Consider the following 27,652-nt stretch of genomic DNA (forward strand, 5'->3'; position numbering starts at 1 on the left):
GGAGGCTCCTTCAGATCTGATCTGGCTCCTTTGCGTTTGCCTGGAAGCTGTGTTTAGGGCCAAGTGAGCAAACCCTGCCCGCATTTCAGTCCCCAAGCTGAGGGGCCGGGAGGGGGTTTGTAAAGGTTGGGGTGCCAGGGGAGGTCTCTCCCCGCCACTACACCGATCAGACCTCCTCATCCCCTGCCTGCCCGAGGCCACCATTGAGCCTGGTCCAGAGCCTGCCCAAGAGCAACTCCTGTGAGAAGTGACAGGGGTGGGGGTACTTTATGTCCCTCTTCCAAGAGGGTCTGCTTGAGATGGGGAGTGTGTGACAGGAAAGCCAGGCTGCAGGAAGTTGGGGATGAAAACGGGACTCGCATTTAAAAATGAACCAGGAGGCTGTCTCCTCCAAGAACAAATTTAGAGATTTAAAAAAACCTGCTTCCGCACTGCTTGAGCCGCGTGTGTTCCGGGTGCCGGGCATGGAAGAGGTGGGAAGGGCCCGGAAGGCCACACCGGCGGCTGCGGGTGGAGGGCACAGTCCTGGTGCCACCCCCAGGGCTCAGCGTGGGTGCCCCGGTCCTGCCTACTGGGGGCCTTTGGGCTTGGGTGGGTGGGAAGGAGGGCGCTGCCCTCGGGGCCCTGGGCAGTGGCATCAGCCCGGCCTGTTGCCTCAGTGACCTTCACCTCTCCGCAGAGCGCAGGCTGCAGAAGTCTCGCTCTGGGGTGGAGGTCCGGGGGAAGGGTGTGCGGCCAGTTGGCATGATGTCCCAGGGGCAGGCGCGCCGGCCAAGGCACAGTGGACGCTGCTGGCTGTGGGGTGTGGACCGGGCTCAGCGGGATGGACATGACCGGGCAGCAGGGAGGAGGGGCGTGGACGCCAGGCCTGTGGGGTTTCCTGGAGGTTTCTAACCAGAGACTGAGCCAGCCCTGCCTGGAGGAGGAGGGAGGGTGGGTGCAGAAGCACAGAGAGATCGGGGGCCCCCCAAGCTGAGTGTTTGCGGGAGGCAGGAACACGGCAGGCTGCTCCTTCATGGGGCCAGGTGAGGCGCCCGCCCCCGAGTCTCCAGGGTACTCCGGCCCCCAAGTCTCCAGGGGACACGGCCCCCCACGCGGCTGGGAGGGAGCACGTGGGCCCTTCTGCTCCAGCTGCCGCCTCCTGCCCGTCAGCACCTCCTGCCCCAGCTTCCCTGGAGCTCCCAGCCCACTTGCTCACCTCAGTGCACAGCCCCTGCTGCAGGGGTTCTAGAAAGCATCCTCCCCAACCCCCCAGCAAGACCCCTGCCCCCCAGGACTTCCCCCATGGCATCCGTGGGCATCCCTGGGAAGAAGGGCGTCAGGGAGGGGGCGACCAGTTTGATAAGAACAACTGCGTCAGGTACACTGAGCCAGCAGACAAGGAGACGTGGGGTCAGCTATGAAGCTGGGCAGCTGAGAGGGTGCAGCCCGTCCCTGCCCCCTGCCTCGCGCTCCGGCAGCCTCCATGTGCAGGCAGGGCAAAGCAGGACCAGCCTAAAGGCCTGCAAAGACAGCCAGGTTAGCAGCCTCATTGCTGGACTGCTCGGACGCAAGCCTGCCACCTTCTACTGCCTGACCTGAGACAAGATACTGAGCCCCAGAGCCTCTGTTTCCCCATTTGCAAGTGGGGCTGACAGTGCGTCTCAGCCCAGGGAATAGCTGGGGAACCGGGGACCACGCACAGCTGCTTGTGGCTATGGTAACGTGTCTCCCCGGTCCAGAGCCTTCCTGCAGGAGGTGATGCTTCCAGCACCCCTACCACTCCCGCACCACCCCCTGCTGCCCAGGCCCCTGAAATGGTCCCCCAGGAGAGGAGTGACCTAGCCCAGGGCCTTTCAAACTTGACCAGATACCTGAATTGCCTGGGATCTTGTAAGAGGCAGGTTCCGACCCCGTCGGCCTGGCCTGGGTCTAGAAAGTCCCTGGGGAGGCTGGTGCTGTTGACCCCTGGACTGCCTTTGAGTAGCAGGGGGCTGGGTGGGGCGCAAAGCCCCTGTTTCTGCTCTGGGAGGGCACTCGGGGTGCTCGACCCTTGGCTCTTGACCAATCTCCGCCCAGATTCTCTCAGCAGGGCTGCCCTCCGCTCTGTGCCCCTGTCCCTGGACTGGACAGAAATGCCCACAGGGCTGAGGGCCTTGGAGCCTAGAGACCCCACCACCCTCACTTGTTTCCATTCTCTACCTGGGTGGGGTCTCCCCTCCCAGACGGTGTGAATTTATTCCTCAGTGGCCAGCGCCTGCCTTAGCAGCTGTGCCCCCGGCTTCCTGATGTAGGTCACACTTTCCTAACGAGGCTGAAAGCTTCCAGGTTTGGGGTGGGGGGAGGGGGTCCTCAGGTTGGAGGTGGGCCAGAGGGTAGAGTGCTGGGCCCAGGGGTCCCTGAGGGGTGCTTCTGGGGTCCCCAGGCAGGCAGGACCACTCCCCAAGAAGCATAGTCTGCACCCCATGGACCTGGGGAGGGGCTTGTTCTTGTCAGTCTTCTCTGGAGATCTCAGGGCCACCAGCGTCCTCTCCCCCCAGATGGTGGCTTTAATGGACCTGGCTGGCTTTAATGCACTTCACACTGGGGGGCGGGGTGCCAGGACCTGCACTCAAATCACCTTCACGGACAGGTGCTCACTCTGGAGATGCGGTGGGGAGGCAAGGATGAGCCCAGGTGGGCATGGGGGCTGGGTTTGGGGGAGAGGGCTCTCCGGCACCTGTCTCCCCATGGCAGCCGAAAGACCCGCGGGTGGGTCTGAGTGTGGAAGGGCCCCCTAGGGGCCTCTCTCGACCCTGCTTCTAGGCCAGTGGTCCCTCCCCCGCCACCCCATGCACCTGTCTGCTGGGGGCATGCAAGAACTGCCGGAGGGGCGGCATCTGAGGGTGCGTGAGTGCACGCATGTGTCAGCACGCGCCCTGGCTGCACGCTGTCTGGGGCTGTCTCACCACGTGCCATGTTGGGGGCGTGTGTGCACCCTGCTCAGCCCACACCTACATGCCTCCCTGCTGGGGCCACTGCAGGGAACCATCCCCAGGGAGCGGGCTCCTGTCCCTGGCCGGCCATGTGACCAGGCTAGGTGGTCTTCATCTCTGAGCCTGGGTGGCTGCTGACCCGCCTGGTACAGGGTGGATGCTTTGAGCTGCTGACATGAGGATCCTTGCTGGTGGGAACAGTGAGGGGCTATTCTGAGGGTCAGGGCCAAGAGGGTGGACAGTGACCTCAGCGATGGAGGTCTGGAGGCTGTGTGTGAGCCCGGCCCACGGTGACCACCATGTGACTGCTGCTCGCCTGGCATGGGCTCAGGAACAGGGGTGTGAGGTTGGGGGCAGGAAAGAGCGGTCAGCAGCCAGGCTTGTAAGCTGCTGACCCCTCCCTGGGGTCCTGCCTTCTTCTTGCATCTACCTGGGGTCACCTAGACTGTCTTCCAAGACAACGTGTCCTGAGTTCAGCAGCCATGAACTCGCCTCCCATGATTAGACTGGTCTCATGGGGGACAGTGTGTTTTGCTTATCGCCTTCGAGATAAGGAGACTGAGACCCAGAGAGTTGATGGGGTTTAACATACAGAGCAGCTGACAGAAACTTGAACCCAGAGCCCACCCTGACCTGGGCGTTTCAGCCAGGAGCCCAAGGGGTCTGGTGCTGGGAGGTGGGGGAGCATCTGGAGATGACCCCTGAGCTGTTCCTCCACTGCCAAGCCCAGGACCTGGTCCATCCTCAAGGTTTCTCCCTCACTCCACATCTGCCCAGCATGCCTCCTCTGCAGCCCCTGAGAGGCTGTGAGCCCTCTAGAGCAGGGGATGGAGGCTGAAGTCCAGAGCCAGAGCCAGGATCCCCCCCGCACCCCCAGCGGTCCCCTCCCTACCTCCCCCCAATCCCGAGCGGCCCCCACGCTGAGCAGGCGCTCCTGCCTGGCCGCTGCTGGGGACCCACGGGCGCTGCGCTCCGACTGGGCTCTCGGGGCCAGGAGGCAGCTTGGCAGCTGTATGGAGGGGGGGGAGGAGGTGGGAGAGGCCCCTGGTGCCGAGGGAAACCCTGATGGTGATGAGATTCCAGGGCTCAGCAGGCCCCCAGCAGCTCCTCCCACCTCCTCAGCGTCTGCTCGGCTCTGCCATTGGCTCCCGGGCTCCCAGAATTAAACCGGCTGTGGGAGGGGGAGCGGGAGGCTGCAACCTGGAGCCACCGGGGGGACCTATGTGGCCGCCCTCTGGAAGCAGCATCAAGGTCCCCCTCCTGGCTGGCCTTCCCCACCTGGTGCCAGGCCCAGCTGTGATGGGGCCCTTGGCCACATCGGGAGGGAAGCAAGGAGGGCCTGTGCCATTGAGTTGGAGTGGGAGCGGGTCCCCTGGGAGGCGGAGCCCCCTCTCCTTGTCCCTGGCCCTGCAAGCTCACCTTCTGCCCGGCCTGTCTCCCCACTGCAGCACGAGCCCCTGAGCTGATGAGTTTTTTCCCAGACCTGCCGGAGGCGGAGGACGGAGCACGGCTGCTCCCCCACTAGGAGACCGTGGAGGGAAAGCAGGGGGCTGCCCCAGGGGGCCTGGGCCTCTCCTGTGATCCACCCACCGACTGACCCACCGATTGCTCCTGTGCTGGGCCTGGTCTCTGCCTCCCCGGGGGCGATGGTAAGAGTGCAGTGGGGTGGGGAGCCAGGTAGCCCTGGCTTTAGGCACCTGGGACGTGGGGGAGGAGGCCACATGACTCCAAACACGTTCAGGAGATCATCCAGGGAGATAAGGAGAAGGGTCAGGCTGAGGATGGGGGCTGGGGTGGGGGGGAGAGGGACGGCTCCTGAACCTCCTAGCCCGGAGCTCAGCGCCGTCTGGGCTCCATCTGAGGGCTCCCGGGATGCCCGCCTGCCCCTGCATGCTCCCTGACTCATCCGGGGAGGCTAGGGTTCCTGGCTTCTCAGCCCCCTCCTACCTCTCCTCCCCCAGCCAGGGAATCAGAGCTGAGAGGAACAGGAGAGGAGTGTAAAGAGACACCAGCCCCCTCCACAACCCCTGGGCTGGAACACCTGATGCCCGCTTTGCTCATCTCTCTCTCCCTCTCTCTCAGGACTGACCGAGCGGACGGACGGGGGCTCCTCTCCCCAGAGGTGCAGGGCCTGGCAGCCACCATGCTGGCCCCGGGCAGCCGCCCTGAGCCGAGGACCTGGCTCGCTCTGTGGAGGCGGATCTCTTGTGAGTGGGTGGTGGGGGGAGGTCGGGCATCGGGGCTAGCGGGGCTGCAGGGACTGTCTGCCCCGGTGTCCGTCACCAGCCCTGCCCGTAGTTCCAGGGGAAGAGCCACCTCTGAGCTCCATGGTGGGCAGATCGGGAGCGGGGTCCCACGTGCAGGTCTGTCCCCTTAGACGAGTCTGCTCCTGAGCCCAGGGGCCCCATCTCCCTCTTCTAATGGCAAACCTCTTGTCCTGCTTGGCTGCAGGCTGAGTGGCCCTGGAGCCCGCTCTTAGGGCCCCAAGATGGAGGGAACCAGTAGGCTCTGGGGACACGGCGCTGGAAGGGCTTTAGGGGTGTGGTCCAGGCCCTCCCCTGTATATGGTGACACAAAGGCCGCCCACTTCCCACAAGGGAGACTAGTGAGCTGTCGGGCGAAGGAAGCCCTGGGAATTCTCGCACAGCTGAAGGGTCAAGCCTACTGGGTAAGAGATAAGAACCATCCTGGGGGGACGCCTGTCAACCTGACCTGCCGGCGCCCGGTCAGCCCTGAGATGCCACCACCCCACGACATAGGCGAGCTGAATTATTCACCATGCCGAGCGGCTGAGCCCCGAGATGCCCAGCTCCCCTTTCAGCCTCCTTCTAGAATCACTCAACACCTCGCAACACACGGCTGTTTTCTCGTCACCAGAGCTGTCACACTGGCCCGAATTTCTCGGGACGGGGGACGGTGACCTCTAGTCCTGTTGGTCCTTCTGAGTGGGGAGGCCAGATGGGCTGAGTGTTTCTCTGGGTAAAGTGGGGCCCGAAGGAAGGGAGGCTGACTTCTGAGTGGCAGGGCGGGGGGAGTTGGGCAGGCTGCCTTGACCGCAGTCAGCTCAGAGGGTGACAGGTCAGCGGTCCAGCAGGTGACCTCGGGTGGCCGGAAGGGCCTCCAGCTGGCATCCACAGCCTTACCTGTGCTGATTCCCCCGCCCCTCCCCGAGAAGAGAGAGGCTCAGGTGTCAGCCTGGGCAGGCCTCTCCGGTGTCACTGACCCTCCAGGAAAGGGGGTGCAGTCCTGTCCTGTTCCCGCAGGCTCTGCCCTTCGGGACACCAGACACCAGAGCCCTGCTGGACATAGATTCAGAGCCACCCGCCCCCGGACCTGGTCAGGGAGGTGCTGCCCCTTCCAGTGGAGCCAAGTGGCCAGAGTGGGTCTGAACTTGTCCATCACTCCTTGGCTGGGGCCTTCCTCTGGGCTTGGCAGCTTCCCTCCCCCTCCACGGGGACACCCAGGACAGTGAAGGGAGCTTTGAATTCACTCTTAGAAGGGTAGACCCCAGAGAGAGCTGCCCTGAGGCGTTGTTTTCTGAATTCCCCTTCCCCTGCAGCCCTGCCACAAGGGCTCTGGGCAAACCATGAGACCAGGAGAGGAATGCTGCCACCGGATTCCTCCTGCAGAAATTGGTGACGGAGCCCATGGCTAAGGGCAAGCCCGGTTGTGGAGCGAGAACAGATGTGGGGCATGTCCAGGCCCAAGATTTGTGTGGCTCGCACCCCGGCGTCCTCTGCGTGGAGGGGGAACTAGCGTCTCACCCCGTCATTTCCACACGGTCTCAGGATGGGAACTGGGTGCCAGGGCTCCCTCCTCGCCCTGAGGTGCTGGCCTGTCTTGGATGTGGGATTCCTGCAGGCCAGAGTAGGGGGGCTTGGTGTGCCCTTTGGTGCATACAGCACAGCCCCCACCCACTCTCTGTGCAGCTCTAGGTGCATCTGGGGGGTGGGCATCGAGAGAAGGGAAGAGAATCTTTCCCACTGCAGCGCCCCTGGAGGGGATATGGAAGGTCCCCTCACAGCCCCATGTCCTCTGTCGTGTCAACGTCTACCGTGTCGGGGGTCCAGGTGCCCGAAGTGACCTACCACGTGGGATCTGTTCACGTGAGGGTGCTGTGGGTACTGAGTTCTGTCTCACGTGGTTAGGACACGCTAGTGCACGCTTGTGGGTGGCCACGGGGATCCTGGCAAGGCCCCCTTGTGGGATCCGCATGAAAGAGACAGCAGGAGGAGGCGGTGACCGTCTGTCCCTCTGTCCCCCGTCCACCCCCCAGGGCTCGCCTGCTGGATTGCCCTGTGCGTGGCGGAGGCCGTCCCCGCCTGCCCCTTCCCCTGCACCTGTGATGGCCGCGGCCTGCAGGTGGACTGCAGCGGCTTGGGCCTGACCGCGCCACCCCTGGACCTGCCAGCCGCCACCCGCAGCCTCCTGCTTCTCAACAACAGGCTGAGCTCCCTGCCCGGCGGGGCCTTCGCCAACCTGTCGGGCCTGCAGCGGCTGGACCTCTCCAACAACTTCCTGGACCGGCTGCCGCGCGCAGCCTTTGGGGACCTGGCCAACCTGACGGAGCTGCAGCTCCGTAACAACAGCCTCCGGGCCCTGGATGCCGCGCTGCTGCGGCCCCTGCCACGTCTGCGCCACCTGGACCTGTCTCTCAATGGGCTGTCCCGGCTCCCGCCCGGCCTCTTCGATGGGCTGCCCGCCCTGCGATCCCTGTCGCTGCGCGCCAACCGCCTGCAGAGCCTGGACCGCCAGACCTTCGAGCCCCTGGCCGGCCTGCAGCTGCTGCAGGTGGCAGACAACCCCTGGGAGTGCGACTGCCACCTGCGGGACTTCAAGCGCTGGCTCGAGTGGTTCTCCTACCGAGGTGAGTGCAGGGGAGGCTGGACGGGCCAGCAGCAGGCAGAGGGGCTGGTGCCACCCCTTCCTCCTGCGCCCCTCTGCTCCGGCCGCCCTTCTCTGCCCTCTCTCTCTCCAGACTGACTCCCTGCCACGAGCTTTCCCTTCTGTAGGTGTTTAGGACGGGCTTGAACACACCGTGTAACCCTGGGCATCCCTGGGCCCGGGGAAGAGGGGATGGATTAAAACCGCCCTCGCTCCTCTGAATAACGCAGCCACCTCTTACACACCCACAGTTTCAGGAGGTAGAGTAGACTCCAGATCCGCAGATGCAGTCCCAATTTCATTTTGATGCTGATCTCAACTCCTCCTCCCAAGAAGTTATGTTATCAAAGCTTTGGCTAAGAAGCCCAAAGCCTCTGGTTTCCAGTTCCTTTCCTCCTTTCGTTAACCCCGGGCAAGTCCTAGAAAAAGCTTCAAAATGATGAAATGAAATGGACAGGAGGGCAAAGATGTAAGCCTCCTGGTTAAAAGCGCCAGATCTGGGTTGGCTTCGTGGCTCTGCCACTAACTGGCTGTGTGATCTTGAGAAAGTAGGCTAGCCTCTGTGGCTGTGCCCCCATCAGTGAAACGGGGCAAATAACAATATCTGCCTCAGAGAATCCCTGTGCAGATTAAATCAGAGACCCATGGAAAGTAACTGGAAAAGTACTCAGTGTAAAGTGGGTCTGCAGTAAAGCTTACTCATTTATGTGTCCACTTGCTTGCTTGTAGAAGTTGTAATATTTAACCAGGCTTAACTAGAAACCATTTGGTGCCCAGCACAAAGTAGGGCTCCAAGAATATTTGCTGAATGAATGAACTGATGTGAAAAGGACTCTAATGCTTTCATCAGGCTGACTCTTTTTGTTTCAGAGTGTTTCCACAATCTCATTATTTGCCTAATATTCTCATATGTTAGTTAACTAAAAACATTTTACAAATGATGAAGTGCCATAAAATATTAGTCACTGTGGTAATTTCTCCCATTTTCTGTGAGAGGAGAAATAATAATGAACACTTGTATAGTTTCCAGTTTCCAAGTATCTTTCCATACCCATGACCTGCTTGACCCCTTAGAGCAGCTGAGATGGTCATTCTTATGACAGCCACAAAAATCGAGCCTCGTGAGCGATTATGTGACTTAGGTACTTTGCTCAAGATGACGTGGCCAGGAGGGAGTCAGCCTCAAGTTCTTGGAGCAGGAAGGTGAGGTAGCCCCATTTCCATGGCCAGTTCTCGCTGGCACAAAAGCCCTGGACACAGTTCACAGGGTGTAAGCCTTGCATCGGCGGTTGGCGGCACGGGGGATTGGACAACCAGACCGATGTGTGATCTGCAGGGGACGTCCTTGCCCCTCCAACCGGTCATCGGTCACCGGGAAGTAAAGAGCACGGAGGGGAATGTACATTTTGGAAACTTGTCACTGTTGGAGCTATTTTCCACCCTGCATGCCTCCAAAAGACACCAACCAAACCAAAACAAATAACCTAGGCTTTTCCTGCACCCAGGAAAGACTGATGTCTATTGTGTGGGGAGTCTGTGGCAGCTGGGCTGGGCTGGGCTGGGCTAGGCTGGGTGCCAGCAGGGACAGGGGGCAGGAGCCCAGGCCCTTCCACGGGGGCAGGCAGTGCCTGCATCTCGGTCTCCAGACACTGAAAGAGGCCAAAAGGGGGTGTCTGGGCAGCTCCCCTCCTCTCGTCCCACCTGTGTTCTGCACCTGCCTCCCCCAGGTCAAGTCTGGCTCGGCTGTCATCTGGGCGAGCCTGGGCAGCCTTTGTGGCCTGCACGCCCTCATTGGCTCTGGCCCCTCCTCTGACCTCGGGGGTCTTTGTAGTCCCCTACAAGATGCCTCTGGGCTCAGGGTGCTGTGGCCAGGGCAACTGACGGGGCCACTGTTGCTCTAAGAAGGACACCACTCTTGTGGTTTCTCCTCTCCCTTCTCCAAGGAGGTACCTTAGGGACCAAGGTCCCTCTTGGAGAAGTGTGGCTCCAACTTCTGCCCTTGGTGTTAGTGGGAGGAGCCCGGGGGCATGAGATGCTGGGGAGAACAGTGCCGGGGATTACAGACAGGTCAGCAGGGATCAGGACAGTGCCTGGGTTACAGATGGGCCAGCGGGGATCAGGCAAGGAGGGGTATGGACTGAATCTGGGTCGTGGCCCCTCCTTCCTGAGCACCGGGCTGGGGGTGGCCGGTTTGACTCTGGGGAGCAGGCAAGGTGGGGATGTCTGTGTGCTTCTCTGCTAAATAGGAACAGGGACACCGTCCACGTCACAAGGCTTCTGCATGGGTTAATTGCCACCATGTGTACCCGCCTCCCCGGATCTGGGCTTCATACACGCTAGTCCCCCACTTTCCTCTCCTATCGCTTTGGCTGCAGGACTCACTGCCTTGCTGGTGGAAAATGGTCCTCCTGGGCCCTCCACGTGGGACCTGGGGCTGGGGGAGGGACTGCTGGTTCTCATCCCACCTTTTCTCTCTCCCAATGCAGGGGGGCGCCTGGACCAGCTGGCCTGCACCCTGCCCAAGGAGCTGAGGGGGAAGGACATGCGCATGGTCCCCATGGAGATGTTCAACTATTGCTCCCAGCTGGAGGATCAGAACAGCTCAGCTGGGCAGGAGGTCCCCGGGCCGCCCTGCACCAAGGCCAGCCCGGAGCCTGCCAAGCCCAAGCCGGGCCCCGAGCCCGAGCCTGAGCCCAGCACCGCCTGCCCCCAGAAGCAGAGGCCGCGGCCCGTGAGCGTGCGGCGGGCCATCGGCACGGTGATCATTGCAGGCGTGGTCTGTGGCGTGGTCTGCGTCATGATGGTGGTGGCCGCCGCCTACGGCTGCATCTACGCCTCCCTCATGGCCAAGTACCACCGTGAGCTCAAGAAGCGCCAGCCCCTCATGGGCGACCCAGAGGGCGAGCATGAGGACCAGAAGCAGATCTCCTCCGTGGCCTGAGAGCCCGGCACAGAGGGTGGGGAGCACGCTGGCTCTCCCTCTGCCGTCCCCTTTCCACCTTCCTCCCAGCCTCTGTGGACTCTGAGCCTCCGGAAGCCACCAGTGTGTGCTGACGCTCCTCCTGGGCCCCCAGAGCTCTGGACTGCGGGCAGAAAGGACAGGTGTGCCACAGAGGCTCCTGGGCCCGGTGCCCCCGTGCCCCTTCAGCCTCTCCTGCAGTCAGAGCTCACAGCTGTGATGCTCCCCACCTCTGGCTTGACTCGTCTCGCCTGCATCTGGGGTGTGGGCCGGTTTCTGGAACTCTCTTCTGAGCTGGCTGATGTTGGGCCCAGCTTCCAACAGCTGGTACCAACGTGCAGTCAGACCAGCCCTGCCATTGAGACCGGCGCTTAGAAACCCAGCACCACACCCTGGCCGACACCGCCAGGCCCTGCATAACTGACCTCCCCGCCCCGCTCGCTGGTCTCTCTCCCAGTCGCTCGGCGTTGCACTCACAGTCACATGGGGACAGAGGTCGTAGAACCTCGGAGAGCAGAGCCAGGCCTCCCCCTTGGTCTCGGCACCCAGGCCACGCAACCTCCTGCTTGCTGACACAACCTCCCGCAGCTGATGGGGAGAAGCCCAAACCCATGGCCACGAGGACTCCTTTCAGATCCTCTCCAGGGGCCAAGGTGGAGCTGCTGGATGAGGCTGCTCGTTGCCATGGTAACCTGCACACACCTCTCCTGCTGGGCTTTCTGGGGACGCTGCTGGCCCAGAAGCCTTGAGGCTGCAGCGTGTGTGGACGGCAGGCCCCCTGGGTGTCCAGGTACAGACCACCGACTGGGCTTCTCCTCAGCGCTGCCGAAGTACACCCCTGCCAGGCCCTGTGGGGACCCCCACCCCCACTCCCACAGCCTGCAGCCCCAGAACTGTTGCTCTGCACCTTCATCCCCCTGCCCCTACCTTCAGCATCCCTGGGCCTGTGGCCTCGGGGCAGGGGACTGGCTCATACTCTGTGACTGCCCTGCTATCACATCCCAAGCAGATGCTGGGAGCAGCGAAAAGCCGCCTGCATTCTGCTCAGAGGCATCAGTGGGGGGGCGGGGTCCCTTTCCCAGCGTTCTGTCTGCTCCATCTGGCTTCCCACAATCCTTGTGGCCCCTAGACTGGGGCCCAAACCAGAGCACAGCCCTGGGATCCTGTCTATCTCTGCCCATAGCCCCCTAAACCACCAAAGGGACCGAGGCTGGGGGCTGGGGCGGGAGGGGGCAGTGCAGGCTCTCCTTGCCCAGGTCTGCCCCCTTGGTCAGTGTGATCTGAGGTGAGTCTGGGGCTCTCTCTGCAGGACACCAGCCTCCCCCAGCTTATGGAGGTTTGGGAGCCATCAGGCTGGTTTCTGGCTCTGAGACGGGAGGTCTCGAGCGGGGGGGTGGGTGCCCAGAACACGGGTCTGAGGCAGGACAAGGATGGGGTTGCCAAGTGCAGGCTGCCCACCTGGCTGGCCACAGTCTTCCTTCTTTTGAGGTGCTGGCTGACACCGGATCTGGGGATTCGGGGAGTGGGGGAAGGCTGGGCATTGTCAGTGGTGGACTCTTAGCCTGAGACAGATTTTTAAAGGCAAAATTATATTTCTGGTTTGTTGTTTCAGATGACCAATAAAGACTGTATTTTCCTACATGCCTCCTGGTTTCCTTGGGTGGGAGGCAAGCCTGGAAATGGGAGCTGGGACAGCGTCCCCAGGCAGGGGCATGGGGTGTCCCCAGTCCCCTAAGGTGAATGGAAACTCCCAGCCGAGGCCTGGCTTTGGGGCATCCCTGGAAGGGCAGTGGGGGAGCAGAGAGACCCAGGTCTGTATCAGCCCTGCCGTGAGCCTGGCCACCGTGCAGCTGAGGGCTGACACCGTGGGGTAGGACGTGCACCTATGCCCCAGGGACCCTACTGCGTGATGGAGAGGGCTTCCCCGAGGGCACTTTAGGGGACCAGGTTTCACCAGTCTCTGGGAGGTCTCTGCATTTGCAGGAGGTGCCCCGTTAAACATCCTGTGCTTTTAAGACTGACTCCAGGGACAGCCGACAGGGCTTGGGGCTCACACACACGACCTCTCCTAAGGGTTCAGCAGACAGGATCAAAATTATGGACCAGAGGGCTGGGGACGGCGGCCAGGAGAGGAGGTGGGCGGGAGGACCAGCAGGCCTCTGGGTGGGTCATCCACCTGATGCCAAAGTGACCCACCTTGCCTGACTGGCCTCTGGCTGACTGGGCCTGGGCTACACAGGTCACAGTCTTCAGACCAAGATGCAATTCTCTCCTAACTGGGAGCCCTCCACTGGGTGACTGGCCCCCTTGACCCCGGCCCAGCCCAGTGAGACAGGAGCAAACCCTAGGGAGAAGAGAACTAGTAGGCCCCTGTTCCAGAAATTTAGCTGGACCCCTTCTGGAGCGGGGGTAACTGGGGGGAAGTCCTGGCTGGACCCCTTCCTAGGTTGGGGGTAACTGGGGGGAAGTCCTGGCTGGACCCCTTCCTAGGTTGGGGGTAACTGGGGGGAAGTCCTGGCTGGACCCCTTCCTAGGTTGGGGGTAACTGGGGGGAAGTCCCAACTGGATCCCTTCCTAGGTAGGGGGGGTAACTGGGGAGGTCCCAGCTGGACCTCTGCCTGGGTTGGGGTAACCAGGGGCAGGTGTCCCCCTGTAACCCTGACGGGCACAGCAGAACTGGGAGACCAGTGCTTGTGAGGGTAGAGGACAGGCCCCTGCAGCCTGCACAGGTGTGGGTAACACACAGGTGCACTGTTCTGGGCACATGTGGTCTGAAGGCCCGCCGGGGTCATGGAGGCGCTGCTCTAGACAGAGATCCTCCGACCACAGCCGCTGTGCTGGGGACACAGCTGCAGCTGATGGCAGCCGCATACGATGCTCTCGATATTCCCCAAGCAGGCCTGGCACTCACAGAGACTTGATAGTGGGTCCTGATCAGAACGGTACATTCCTAGAAATTTTGCATGAACTCTTGAGAAGCAGCTGCTTAGCGGTCAAAGGATCCCTCCTCGTCCACCTGCCTGGCCCTTGGCTGGGGCTTGAGGCTGTCCCTCCTCCTCCCCTGCACAGACATGGGGTGTGCGGCCTGCCTGTCAACACACGCTCATGTGTACACAAGGGAAGGAACCACCAGGACAGCACTCAAGGGGTCAGAGAGGCTGAGCCACAGGCCAGGAAGAGGAAATAACAAAAGGAGACTGAAAGAAATATAATCGAGGGAGAAAGGTCTCCAGCGCCCCAGCCCCATTCGATCGCATCCGCGCCCTCCCTCCTCCGGAGCGTCAGAGCGATTGTCGGCAGCGAGTTAAACCACAGGCACCGGACACAGTTTCCATGGCAACCCCTCCCGGCTCTAATTCAGCACTGAGTTAAAAATGATATCAAATAATTGGAGAGAGCAGGAGAGCACAGCCAGCAGCCTGACCCCCCGTGCCTTCCCTTCACTGGGCGTTCAGGTGTGCGGGAGCTCAGATGACCATGTCATAGAGGGGGACAGGTGGGCCACAGACTCAGCCGGGGCCCCGGGATAGTCTCTAGGGCCTGGGATCAGCAGCCCAGGTGAAGGACAGAAAGGGACAGAGCGAGTCCCTCCCGCATGCCCTGCTGCACAGCCTCAGGACACCTGTGACACACATATTTGTGAACGAGGGTGCTGAGCAACCAGACCCAGCCATTTGCTCCCGCTTCATCCAGCTGTGGGCAGCACCGCGCCCTCGCTGGGGTGGGCAGCCTGCCTGCCTGGTGGCTCCTGCCTGCGCTTCACCTTGCACCCAGCCTGGGGGAGAAGATGTGAGGGTCCCAACCCCCGGTGCTGGCCCCTAGCAGCTGCTGAGTCCCCCGTAAGGCAGGTGCCCAACCCCATCACTCACAGCGGTGAGACCCCAAGGACCTGCAGGTCTAAGCCATGGAGGTTGGATGCAGGACCCTCATCACACAGGTCTCATGGCTCTCAGACAACTATCAAAGGAGCCAAGGACCTTCCTAGGCTCCAAGAAGTTGGGGCAGCCTGCGAATCTCCCTGGGCACTCTTGCAAGGTTGTGATCCCACGCCTTCAAGAGGTGATCTGAGCTCAAATTCTCGTTCATTAACTATTAGCCGTGAGGCTTTGGGCAAATGATGTTTCTGGGTCTCAGTTTCCTCATCTGTAAAATGGAACCAAACCCAATCACCCCAGGGCTGGAGGAGAACTGGCACGGGAACACCGGGCTTGTGTAGGGGCTCAGACATCAGGGTCTGAGTCACAAGCCCCCTCTTCCCTTTGGCGGACAGTGGAGGCGGGAGCAGCACGCAGAGGGTGGGAAGGAGGTCTGGGTGGTCTCTGTCCTGGGTGAGCTTGAGCAGATCTCTTCACCTCTCTGGGCTTAACTTTATGCACGAATACTGAGGTGTCACGGTTTTATAAACAAAGTGACTCAGGAAGACTCCCCTCACTCCCCAGCCCCACATTTCATCTGTACGGACTGAGGCTTTGCAGACCACACGCAGGCCTCCTGCAACACCTGAGCCTTGCTCTCGACTCTCTCTCCCCGCCGCCTGGCCTTGCAGCCCCGGGGCAGCCCCTACCTGCAGCGATGGCCGTTCTGTTGTCCACACTCACTTCTACGGCTGTGCTCACGGTCACCACCGCAGGCTCACTGGGACTTTCTGGGGGAAAAATTGCCAAGTCACACTTTCAGCACCTGAGGAGGAGCTGAAGGTGGGGCAGGCTAGGGAGCCCGGTAAACACCATGTTCCCTGTGCGAGTAGGGGGCTTCCAGGGGGCTGCCTGGTACCACCCACCTCCGGTCTTTGTTGAGTGTCTCCTACATATGCCCTAAAGGCAGGGTGCCGCCCACCTCTCCGTGCAGTTCTGAAGTTGCCAGGTGGTCCCTGCCCCTCTGGATGGCGTAGCATCACCAGGTCCCCAACTGCCGACTGGCCTGCCTGCAGCTGCCCGCTGGAGCCCAGGGACCCCGCTGGAGCCCACCCAGGGACTTGCATGGCATCTCAGGGCCCTATCAAGTGGGAGACGGGGTGTGTTCCCGGACAAGGTGCTGGCTGACCCTGAGTTGTCCTTCATCAGTCACGTGAGCCAAGGTGGCAATGACAGCCCCTTCGGGAAGCCAGATGCCAGGGCTGCATGGGGCCCAGAAGGCCGGCTGGCGTCTGACACATCCACAGAGCCCCCATAAACCCTGGGGGCCTCCATGTCACTGCCCGCTTGGCAGCTGTGCTCTGGGGACTCGGCCAGGCTCCAGGGCCCGCCTGGAGGTGCCTCTCCAGCTCCGAGGAGAGCCAGGCTGCCAGGCGTGGCACCAGCTCGAGCTCCGCATCCGCACAGAGCTTCCGCGCTGAGGGGTGTGGACGAGCGCACCCGCAGCTCCTGGACTTCACGTCCCTGAACCTGCTCTTCAGAGCGCTCTTGTCCACGGGGTCAAGTTCCTCACTAAGATTCCCGAGAAAGAGGTACGGTTTTATCACGTGCTCTCTCTCCTGTTAGAATGTCTCTCATCAGACACTGCTTGAAACAAATAGGTCATGAGACTCCTAGTGTCGGCCGTGAGGAAGCTTAAATCAACCACTGGTTTCTCCTATTTGCTCTTTCCAGGCCAGCACCACCCATCACACCTTGCTGGGACCAAATACCTCACAGAAATGGAAAATAACTCTGATTCTAGGAACTGACTCTACGGAAGGTTGTCCTGGGGTCTAGGAGTTCGCTATGATGAAGACACAAGGGGACACATGTCTCTGCATGGGTGGCTGTTTCTCTCCCTCCTTTTCTCTAAAACGGAAGCCGGCTTCCCCCGCTTGCTTTCGAAATGTCTGGAGGATACTGATGGGGTGGACCCCCTGCAGGCTCCCCCGGCAGCAGGCTGCCTCCAGGACAGAGTCGCTGTGTGTGTTCCACGAGCTTGGAAGGGACACCCGCATATGGGGTGGGGCCCTGATGAAACGGTCTCTGGGGATGTTGGGGGTCTTAGCATCTGTGTCATCGGGCAGCTACCCGGCCCCACACCTGGCTGCATGAGTCAGCTACCAGGGGGTGGAGGTGGGGCCTCGGGCTGGCCCCAGAAAGGGGGCTGTGGGCACGGAGGCCACAGGCCTGAGCCGCTAGGGCTCTGGCGAGACCCTGCTCCGTGCTGGCAGTCTTAGCACCGACTGCAAGTGATAGCTCAGCTCGGCCAGGGCTTGTCCTGGGGTCAGGCGGAGGGTTGAGAGTCAGCCTGGGGAGATGGGCCTCCCCTCACCCTGCAGCTGAACCCTGCCCGCCTACTCGGGGTCCCCCATTATACAGGTTGTTTTCTCTCTCTGCAGTTAGGGGTGGGGAATGTATGAGGGTCCCCTTGCTGGTCCCCAACTCTCCCTCCTTGCCTTGCACTCAGCTCTGCCCACCGCCTTCCTGCCCCCTGCCCCCACAAGGCTACCAGCAGACCCGTTCTGGGGACAGTATGGGCAGGAGGGAGCCTGTCACCTGGGGGAGGGGGCAGGGTGCCGCCCCAGAACCTCTGACGACCTCACGGACCTCCTGCTCTAGACATATGGGAAGGAGGAGGTGCCCCTGAGGCTTGGGCTCCATGTGGGAAGAGGTCACAGCCTGCCTCCTGCCCCACCATCGCCTTACACACAGTGAAGTGCAGTGAGACCCTGGCCCTGTGCCCCCCTCCCCCCAACTGTGTGGTCCTGGTGAGCCTCAGACTTTCTCTGTGTAAGAAGAGGCCGTGCATGCCGGATGAGCTACGTGTGGAGAAGTGTTGCGTAACGCGATGGGAGGATGGACAGGAAGGCATCCGGAGGGCGGCTCAGTGGGGGCGGCTCTCGCTGGGCTGCCTGGGGGTGGTTGTGGCGGTGGTGGTGGACAGACACCTCGGAGGGAGGACAAGCCTCCACCCCAAGCCGACGCCCCGCCGCCCTCCTCCCCTTTCCTCCTCTCCTGCCCCTCAGCTCACTCGGCCTGGCGGCCGTGGACGATTCTGGGCCCTCTCGCTCACTGTGCAGGGGCAAAGTCCCAGAGGGGACTCGTGGGCCCTCTCTGGACCACAGACTCTTCAAGTGGGAATTGAGAGAGTGAGCTTTTGGGCTTCCGGGGTCCAGTCTGTCCTGAACATTGTGCAGCTTGCTTGGGGCTCTGTTGAAGCTGCTTGGCGTCTTTTCTGGGCCATCTCTTGCTGGGTTAGGGGTTGGGGGCTGCAGCTCTGAACCCACCCCTGCAGTCACTGGACGAGCAGGCCTGTGCTGGCTGGGGCCTGAGGCCCATTCACCACCCTCCTCAGGCCCTTCAGCCCTTGGTGACCTGGCAGCCAGGAGACACCCTGTTATTACCGGGAGTGGCTGAGGGGCTGGCTGGGGCTCAGGGTTGCCCTCCTGGGAGACATCGACAGCCCAGCCCTCTCATCCCCACTGTGGAATAAAGTCTGCTTCTTTCATGGTGTGAGCATCTGTCAGAAACACTCAGAAATTTAGAAATAGAAAATTCTTAGAGGCCAACTGTCCCAATAGCCTCCTATGCAGAATCTGGGCTGGAATCCAGCCCTTTCTGACTTTTGGGTCAAACCTCTCTCCTTTGTTCTAGCTTTTAAATGGCATCGTTGACTGCTGACCAGGGAATGAAATGACCCACCCTGGGTGTGGGTGGAGGTCAGTGGGAGGGGACCCCAAGGTCTGGATGGTTGTCTTGTATCCCTGGGGGGAGTGGGGATGCCCTGGCCGTGGAGCTCTGGACATGGCTTACCCGGTCCTTCTGCCGAGCGGAGGTTGAAGACCATGCTGCCAGGAGGATGCTCGGCGGCCTGGCGGTACCACAGAGGGAAGTGGTCCAGGGTGAACATGCTGTCCTCGTCCGCCGGAGTCAGGAAGCTCCTGCAAGGAGAAAGACCGGGCACGCCCCCTAGATCCGGGAGCATGGTCTTCCCTGTCTTCTGTTCTTACAAGGTCACCGTGGCCGGGCCAGGGGAGCGACTCCCCTCTGCCTTGGGGGAGGTGTAGGCAGGAAAGATTAGCCCCTAAGCAGGCATTGTCCCAGATGATGCTCCCTGGCAATTCCTGCCTTTTCCAGAATCAGATGCTGGTGCATCAGCAGGCACACCGCGGGAAGAGCAGGGGTTCTGCCTAATGAAAGGCCTTCATCGCCCTGTAAACTGCTTGTGTTTCTTCTGGATAAACCCTGATTCCTCTGTTGGGCAAGTAGCGTGTCTGCGTGAGGAAGCCGTACAGTCGCAGAGGGGCTCATTTGTGTCCGACTCTGCTCTTTATGACACGCTGGCGGGGTGGCCCCAGGTTGGGTGGGATTCTTCTGGAATTCAGGCTTTGCCAGCAGTGGGGCTCCTCAGACTCAGCACTGTGGACGTTGGGGCGGACATTGTCGTGGGCCGGCCCCTGCACAGTGGGGTGCACAGCTGCCCCCCCGGTCTCTACCCACTGGCTGCTGGTAGCAAGCCCCTCTCCCCAAGCTGTGACAACAGAAACGTCTCTGGACATTGCCCGGTCAACCTGGGGTGGGAGTGGGAGGCAGAATCGTGGGCTCAGGGCAGGGGGAACGTCGTCAACAAGGACGGCATGGCCAGATCCAGCCGGTCACTCAAGAGACGCATGCCGGTGGGTGCCCGCAGCTGCTCCCCTCTTGGGGTGATTGTCTCCCTCCTCTGCTGGGGACCTGTCCAGGGTGGTCTGAGCCTGGGTAGGAGGCAGGTTTCCCTGGCTCCCCAGTCTGTCAGCCCCAACCCTTCTTCCCCTACACTCCTGGAGTCCAGCATCAGGCTGCTCAATAACCACAGCGACACCCCAGGGACTCTGCTCCTGGTGCCCGGCGGGACTCACTTGTCGGAGACCTTCTCGGAGCCCACGAACAGGCTGCTTCTGAGGAGGCCGGCCCGGGTGCCCAGGAAGGCCATGTCCACCACTTGCTCGGACTCGCTGTGGGCAGACAAAGCAGGTGTCATCACGCTGGGCCACGGTGGGTGCCGGGGAGGACCCACAGGCCCCTCCCAGAGCCAGGTCGTGCGGTTGATCTCTCGGGGGCTGCCGGGCACCTGCCTTTGCTGTTGTGAGATTCCCCCTTGCTCGGGGCCCCTCGGGCCTCTGCCCGATGCGTGCACTCAGCTTTGGGGCAGCGGCTGACTCTGGCAGACAGAAGGGACTCAGGAAGAGAGGCTTTAGCCCCAGAACGTAAGGAAAGTAACTCCTCGTGCCCAGCACACACTCAGCACCGTGTCCCGTGAGGCCGGTTTCACATATTTGCCCTATTCCTGAGAGTGGGAAGCAGCAGACTTCTATGTCTACCCAGAGAAGTCTGGGCGGACCAACAAGATCTGGGGAGGGCCCGCGGGCTGGAGGGCCCCGAGCCTTCTCACAGGCCCAGAGTGGCCCTGTGGGGACCATGCCACATGGGAGGTCGTCACTTTTTTAAAAATTTCAGCTGTTTTTGAAAATTTTACCTTTTATTTTTTGGCCACACTGGGCAGCACATGGGATCCTAGATCGACAAAGGTTTGAACCCACGCCCCTTGCATATTCGAAGGGTGGAGTCTTAATAACTGGATTGCCAGGGAAGTCCCAGATTTCGGCTTTACTGACATATAACTGACATAAAATTGTAAGGTAGCTTAAGCATGTGTCATGGTGATTTGATATATTTATATATTGTGAAAGGATTCCTCCATTATGTGTGTGTGTGTGTGTGTGTGTGTGTGCGTGTGTGTGTGCGTGTGTGTGTGTGTGTGCATGTGTGAACATTTCCGTTCCACTTTCTTAGCTCATCTCAGTTACAAAATCCAGTGTTCTGAATAGAATCAGCCCCTACTCATCCTACAAGGTCTGTCCACTTCCCCTGTCTCCTCCCCCACTGCCCCTCCAGCCCCTAGCAATCACTTTTTCACTGTTTCTGAGTTAGTTACCTTTTTAAAAAAGATTCCACATGTAAGTGATACTACACAGTATTCCTGTGTCTCTGTCTGGCTTATTTCGTTTAACATAATGCCCTCTGGGTTCATCCACGTCATTGCAAATGGCAAGATTCCCTTCTTTTTCAAGGCCGAGTCATAGTCCGTTGAGTACATCCACCACATCTCCTCTTTATCCATTCACCCACCAGTGGACGCTGAGGCTGTTTCCGTGTCTTGGCTGCTGTGAGCAACACAGCAGCGGACAGGCACGTGTAGACATCTCTCCAGTAGCCTGTCTTTGCTTCCTTTGGATAAACGCCCAGCAGTGGGGTTGCTGGATCGTGTGATAGTGCTGTTTAAATTTCTGGAGGAGCCTCCATATCATTTTCCATAGTGGCAAAATCAGTTTACGTTCCCGCTCACTGAGCACAACGGTTTCCTTTTCTCCACATCCTCATAAACACTTGTTATCGCTCATCTTTCTGATAATAGCCAACTTGCAAAGACGACTGAGATCTTTTTTTTTGGTGCTGCAGTGAACCCAGGATTTTAAAGTGTTTGCTGTGCTCTGACCCACAGCTGTTGCCGCATCTGCTGCCTCTCGTCTGGTGGGCCCACTCGTGCTGTCCGACCACCCCTTGTCAGGCCGGTGGGAGCCTCTTCAGTTTGTCTCCAGTGTCCTGTTAGCACAACCTCCTCAGTCTTTACTGACTTGCACTTGGGATGACGAGATGCCCCCGGCTCATTCTGTCCACCTTCTGCCCTGGTCCTGGAAGTAGATACTTCTCCAGGGGTCACTGGCTCATTTCAGCGAGGGCTTCCTAGAGTGGACACTGAAACTCCACATGATTGGGTCTGGGGTGCTCATTGAGGTTAGCCCTTTCAGTGAACAAGGATCTCCTCTTTGTTTCTTTCAGGGAAAATACACCATGAGTTCATTGATATTTCCAACCCATATTTAATGTTCCATCTAAACTTTGATTTAAAAAATCTGCACCGTGGGGCTTCCCTGATGGTCCAGTGGTTAAACTTCATGTTTCAGTGCAAGGGCTGCAGGTTTGATCTCTAGTCAGAGAGCTAAGAACCTGCATGCCCCGGGGCCAAAAGACCAAAACACAAAATACAGAAGCGATATTGTAACAGATTCAATAAAGACTTTAAAAATGGTCCACATCTAAAAAAGCTTAAAAAATATTTGTGCCTCTTTTCTCATCTGCTGAAAATCTTGTTCCTGACGACATTAGTGACACTATTTGCTCTGTTTATCCATGTCGTTTGGAATAACAGTGCCGATAATTATAGTGTCTAGAAATGTGCTAATGGAACACAGTTTTTAAGATTTTCATTTGTTTAGAGTTTACAGTTCTGTGCTTTCAAGTCCCTCGACAGAAGTCCCTGCTATGTGGTTATTGATTCACAACCAGGTTTGTTTCACTTGCTTTCACATTTTCAGAGTTTATTTTTTAAATTTAATTTCATTTTATAATGACATGATTCACACAGTCCCAGAGTCAAATATGCAAAGTAAACCATGTTCAGAAGAATCTGTTTCTGTCTCCATCCCTCTGCCCCTTCATTCTTCTTATTAGTAAGCTTTTGGCTTGCTTGTTTATTCTTCCATTAAAAATATGTAAGCATAGATACGTAAGCACATGCTCGTGCACGTTTCTATATGGAGTTTGATATAATCCCACTTGTCGATTTTTGCTTTTGTTGTGCTTGCCTGCAGAGACAGATCTAGAAAGATCTTGTCAAGACTGATGTCTGGGGCTTCCCTGGTGACTCAGTGGTAAAGAATCTGCCTGCCATTCTTGGACCATTATAGACAGGAGACATGGGTTCGATCCCCGATCCAGGAAGTTTCCACAAACTGGGGGGCAGCGAAGCCTGAGTCCCACAGCTGCTGAGCCTACGCTCTGGAGCCTGGGAGCCACAGCTACGGAAGCCTGAGCAGCCTAGAGCGTGACGAAAGAGAAGTCGCCACAGTGAGAAGCCCCGAGTGCCGCAAATCGAGGGCAGCCCGCGCTCTCCGCAGCCAAGAAAAGCCTGCGCGGCAGCAAAGACTCAGTTTACCCCAAAATAAGTAGATAAATGCCATTATTATTACTTTTTAAAGACTGATGTTAAGAAGCACACTGCCTATGTTTCCTTCTAGGAGTTTTTTGGTTCCAGGTCTTATATGTTAAGTCTTTAATGCATCCTAAGCAGATTTTTGTTTATGGTGTGAGACAGCGGTCTATAATTTCTTTTCTTTTCTTTCTCTTTTTGTGTGCGGCGGTCCGGTTTTCCCGACACCATTTGTTAAAGAGACTGTCCTTTCTCCTGCGTATATTATTTGTTCCTTTGTCAAGTAGGAGGTATCCACGTGTTTCTGGGCTCTCAATTCCGTTTCATTGATCCATGTCTCTGTTTTTCTGCCAATACCATGCTCTTTTGATTACCCCAGGTTATCTTTCCTGACATACTCCCTGGTCAAGTATATTTGCTCCTCAATGTCCTCCCGACATTAAAAACATCAGCTAATTTCTGAACTTGGAAACATAAAGACTGTGCCTCTTCTCACCAAACCCAATGACCCACCCCCCATGGTAGAAGGCAGGATAGAACAGAGAGCCAAGAGTCCAGACACTGAAAACCAGCTGCCTAGTTTTGACTCTGGCTCTGCCACTAATGAGGCAGATGACCTCGGGCAAGTTGCTTGTCTCACTCGGCCTTGGTTTCCTCATCTGTAAAATGGGGATAACGATGGGATCTATTTTGTCAGGTTGTTGTGAGGATCAAATGGCTTCATGTACACTAAGTACTTGGAACAGTGCTGGCCCACTGTATTCTTCATTCTTTAGTTTCATTTAATTTTGGATAGATAACACAAGGCTTCCCGGGTGGCTCAGATGGTAAAGAATCTGCCTGCCAATGCAGGAGATGGGGGCTCAGTCCCAGGGTCAGGAAGATCTCCTGGAGGAGGGCGTGGCAACTGACTCCAGTTCTTCTTGTCTAAAGAATCCCAAGGACAGAGGAGCCTGGTGGGCTACAGTCCATGGGGTTGCAGGGTAGGACACAACCGAGGGACGAGCATGCACACGCATTCACATGGACTCAACACGGTACCAAAAATTACATAGAGCAGATCTCTCCGTCCTGAGGTCAGCTGTCTGTGCTTTTACCAGAGCAGCCAGTAAGGACTGTTTCCTACAGAGTCTTCCATAGATTTACATGTGTACACGTTCCCCCTACCTAGTATGTTTCTGCCCCTTTAACAGAAACGGGAGCGTATCACCATGCACTGTTCCACGTCTTGGTTTTTTCATTAAGAGCTTGTTCCTGTAAGATTCTGTTGGTGTTTTCAAGAGGAAGCACTGGTTATTAAATGTCTAGGAGAGATCTGACATCGCTGGGATGTGAATGTTGACTCTTACTGTTCAAGAACAGGTGTGGCCCCTGCATCCTTCAGCTCAGCCCTGCCTAACGCCCTTCTGGTACTCATGTGTGCACTCACACACTCACATCTGTCTCTTTTTTCCACCTTTCCGTGAGACACCAGTGCCCCAGGTGAAGAGGAGCAGAGGGAGAGAGGACTCACCAAGGTCATGTTTGTACCACACGCAGCCTCGACCTCACCAGCTGGAAACGGGCCCCAAAGGCTTGAGCTGTGCTGTTCGGGGGCAGTTGGGCTGATGCTTGTCCCCCCTGCCCCTGCCAGTTGGAGCCTGGCACCAAGGGAGGGGTTCTGGGAACTGGGCCACAGGGCGTGGTGTGGGTGTTTCCTCGGTGGAAGCTTTGCCAAGTCCCTGCTGTCCCAGGGGGCTGTGAGGGTCACCGTCTTCCCACGTCTATGAGTGTGACCCCCCACGTCTTCCCACCCTCCCCTCTTCTTAGGCCAAAGGACCTGGGTGGTCTCCTGAGCTGCCCACCAGGTCATGGGAGACCCTGCCTTGACCCAGGAATGCCAGGGGCAGGACCCAGCTGCACCAGGACTTACTCGGAGCTGTTGAGGGCCAGTGCCGTCCAGTATGCCTCCATGGGGGCCGTGACCACCGCATCAAACAGTGCTTCCTGCAGCAGCTCCTCGTCACCTGGGGCAAAGTCCGGAGACCATCCGCTTACTCCCCCGCGATCACGTGGGCTCAGCTCCCACCCCCTGCCCAGGGGCCTTGACCCTCAGGGTCTAGAGGTGCCTCAGAGAAGGTCTGGAACACTCAGAGCCCCTGCTCTCTGCCAGAGGAGGTCGTCTCCGGAGGCCAGGAGGCCGTGTCCTCTGCCCCAGTGTGTGGGCAGAACTCAGCGATTCCCAGGCCTCTCCAGCTCTCAGGGTCCGTGAAGTCAGGAGGCCTGCCTGCCAGCTGCCCCTGCCTCCCTCTCCCCAAAAACTAGCCTTGGGGCCTCTGCATACCCTGGTCTGATGCTTCTGCCCTGTCTCTGTCTGGGTGGCCCTTTCTCTCCCTTCCTTTCTCTAAAACATTTATTGATGTTTATTGAGGTGAAATCCACACAACGGACACCCTATGGATGGCATGCAATCTGGCATTTACACTTGCGCAGAGACCCGCAGCCCCCTTTACGACACCGAGTTCTCATGGCCCCAAAGGACTGCCATGAGGTGGGTCCTTTCACCCTCAGCTTGAGCGATGCCCCTGATGAGGGTCCCCCTTCCCCACACAATACCTACTCACGGCCTCATCACCCCTGCAATGACCAGCCTACATCCACTCAAGTGCTGGTCCCATTACTGGCTTCTCCCCCAACCACAGACTCCGTGATTGCATGGCCTGGTCTGCACTCATCAGAAGCTTCACTGATGAACACCACCACCCTCACCCCGCCTGGCTGGCTGGAGAATGTGTCTGGCACAGACTTGTGGGTGGAATGAACGAATGAATGAGGCCTTGTTGGGATGGCATGGGAGGTGGGGACTTCTCTCAGGGGGACACTGATGTGACAGGATGATCCACAACTCCTTCCAAAGAAGAAGAGGTGGGACCCAGTGGAAGGTGGCCCTGCATTCGTGCAGGGACTTGGGGTTACCTGGACCCGGCTAAGGGAACACTCACAGATCGCAGGCTGCAGGAGATGATGCCTTGAGGGAGCCTTACCTTGCCTGCTGGCTGGGGAGTGAGGTCGGGGGGCCCTACTGAGTGACGGGGACAAACCTAATGGGCAGGCCAGTGCCCATCACTGTGGGCCCTTAACAGTGCCCGGGGGACAGAGGCTTAAAGGGACCCTAGTCCCTGCCATGGGGACACACCCGTGCCCTTGCAGGTCTCAGAGCCCTCGTCACTGGTATGGCCCTGGGGGGACTGGCTGTGTCCTCTTATTCGAGGGGATCTCTCTGGTCTCCCTGAGCCATTTGTGAGCTCTGCAAGCAGGGCACTCGAGCCTCCACCCAGCGCTTCATCCCCGCAGAGTCCTGAGCTCAGGCCAGGGGACACTCACACTCCAGGGCGGGGTCCTCCTGGGTCAGGAAGCGCACCACAGCCTCCAGCTGGGTCAGCTTGCGGTGCTCTGGGTCAATGTCCGTGACGCAGTAGATCCTGGAAACCCGGCAGAGCCCGTTACCCCGAGTCCCCGTGGCCCCCCATCCCCGCTCTGCACCCCGCCAGCTCCCGGGTCCTCACCAGTCGCCGGCCAGGCTCAGGTCTGGGTGAAGCAGGTCGTGCAGGCCTGAAAGCAGAATCGCGGCTCAGTCCGGGGCTCGTGGACCCAGTGCTGTAAAAGCAGCTTCGGGGCAGGGAGGGCCAGCCGCATCCTGCCGGGTTCTCGGGCAGAGGTGGGTTCCGCGTGGAGCCCGATGGCGTCCTGGTAATGTTGCTCTCTAAATGCCTTCCATCCCAACACCTCCTGTCTGCACCCTGCCCCCGGGATCGCCCTCGAGGAAGCCTTGGCTTGCCTGGCTTCATCGTGTCCAGCCGAGCCCGGGGCCGTGTGTGTCCGTGGCCACACCCTCAGCACAGAGGCCGGCACCGGGACTCACAGGCCCCTCTGGCAGCACGGCCCGGCCCACAGAGCCCCGGCTGGGTTGGCCCTGCCCTGTGTTCCTGGAGAACCTAGTTTTCCTCAGAACTGTGCAGAGGTCCTGGGCACTGGCCGACCCACCTTCTTCCACTGATGTGTTCCCCAGGAGGATGTATTCTCCGTGACCTCGGGACAGCACCACCCCCAAGCTGCAGGCAGAGCAGAGGACACAGGCTAGAGGTCAACTGGGGCCCGGCCTGCTGCCCCCCAACCTTGGACCCTCCAAGTACACAGCCCACCACAGTGAGTACAAACTGCTGCCCCCACCCTGCCCCGGCTCTGAGTGCCTCCCTCCCCGAACCCTAGCAAAGACTTCTGCTCTGTCATCAGCGTCTTTCCTGAGAAGGACCTGGACAAGAGAGGGCAAGGCCCCCTCCACTCGTGTTCTGTTGGATTAACCCTGGACCTCTCGGGGGCTCCAAAGATGGAGAAGTGTCTCAGGGTCCTACATGTCCCGTGGTCAGGGAGGCCCCTCCCACCTGGAGAATCCCACCTCGTATTCCTCTCCCTCCTGGAAGATCATCTTTTGAGGCTTGGCTGATACCTGAACCACCTAGGGGGTTTATAGGGTCCTAGCGCCTGGGCTCCACCTCAGGAATCCTGAGTAAGGAAGGAAAGACCTGGACACAATGTCACAAGTTCCTGTAGGCACCCCCAGGGACCAGTCGGGACTGGGGACCACCCTTCATCGAGCAATGGGGAATTCAGAGAGAAGGGGCATTTGCTCTTTGCACTGCGTGACGCTAGAGCCGAACATTTATATAATGGGAGGGAAACTGAGAGGCCTTCACGGCTTACCTTTCATCTTACAACTACTTAAGTTGCATCGCTTTAAGACCTCCAGGTAGATCATGACGTTTATTACTAAGTCTCTCAATACTGCAGAGAAGCAGCTATTATTATCATCCCCCATTTTACAGGTGAGACATCTAAGGCACAGAGCAGTTAAGTAACTTGCCTAAGATCTCACAGCCTATGAGCGGCG

At 59.0% G+C, this 27,652-nt stretch overlaps 2 protein-coding genes across 2 annotated transcripts in view; one reads left to right on the forward strand and one right to left on the reverse strand.

Annotated features, from left to right (window-relative positions):
• Positions 1 to 27,652, reverse strand: part of CACNA2D4 (calcium voltage-gated channel auxiliary subunit alpha2delta 4) — a 65,555-nt gene that overhangs the window by 14,953 nt on the left and 22,950 nt on the right. Inside the window, exons 20-26 of the mRNA XM_052640635.1 lie at positions 26,749 to 26,816; positions 26,271 to 26,316; positions 26,089 to 26,186; positions 24,638 to 24,731; positions 19,595 to 19,690; positions 18,510 to 18,637; positions 15,362 to 15,442 (exon numbers count right to left, since the gene is read on the reverse strand). Coding sequence (XP_052496595.1) covers positions 15,362 to 15,442; positions 18,510 to 18,637; positions 19,595 to 19,690; positions 24,638 to 24,731; positions 26,089 to 26,186; positions 26,271 to 26,316; positions 26,749 to 26,816 — 611 coding nt within the window. The remainder of the gene's footprint in view (positions 1 to 15,361; positions 15,443 to 18,509; positions 18,638 to 19,594; positions 19,691 to 24,637; positions 24,732 to 26,088; positions 26,187 to 26,270; positions 26,317 to 26,748; positions 26,817 to 27,652) is intronic.
• On the forward strand, positions 5,083 to 10,779 carry LRTM2 (leucine rich repeats and transmembrane domains 2). The gene is made up of 3 exons (XM_052640078.1): positions 5,083 to 5,161; positions 7,231 to 7,821; positions 10,325 to 10,779. Exons 1-3 carry the CDS (start codon positions 5,098 to 5,100, stop codon positions 10,777 to 10,779), a joined length of 1,110 nt encoding a protein of 369 aa, XP_052496038.1. The 5' UTR covers positions 5,083 to 5,097.

The sequence above is a fragment of the Budorcas taxicolor genome, chromosome 5 (genome assembly GCF_023091745.1).
Source record: "Budorcas taxicolor isolate Tak-1 chromosome 5, Takin1.1, whole genome shotgun sequence".
In the NCBI taxonomy this organism is placed as follows: Eukaryota; Metazoa; Chordata; class Mammalia; order Artiodactyla; family Bovidae; genus Budorcas; species Budorcas taxicolor.

Excerpts from the sequence above, each read along its gene's own strand:
- LRTM2 (XM_052640078.1), top strand. The coding sequence starts at position 5,098 with ATGCTGGCCCCGGGCAGCCGCCCTGAGCCGAGGACCTGGCTCGCTCTG. Across the intron at positions 5,162-7,230 it reads TCTGTGGAGGCGGATCTCTT|GGCTCGCCTGCTGGATTGCC; the intron begins GTGAGTGGGTGG and ends TCCACCCCCCAG. Across the intron at positions 7,822-10,324 it reads CGAGTGGTTCTCCTACCGAG|GGGGGCGCCTGGACCAGCTG; the intron begins GTGAGTGCAGGG and ends CTCCCAATGCAG.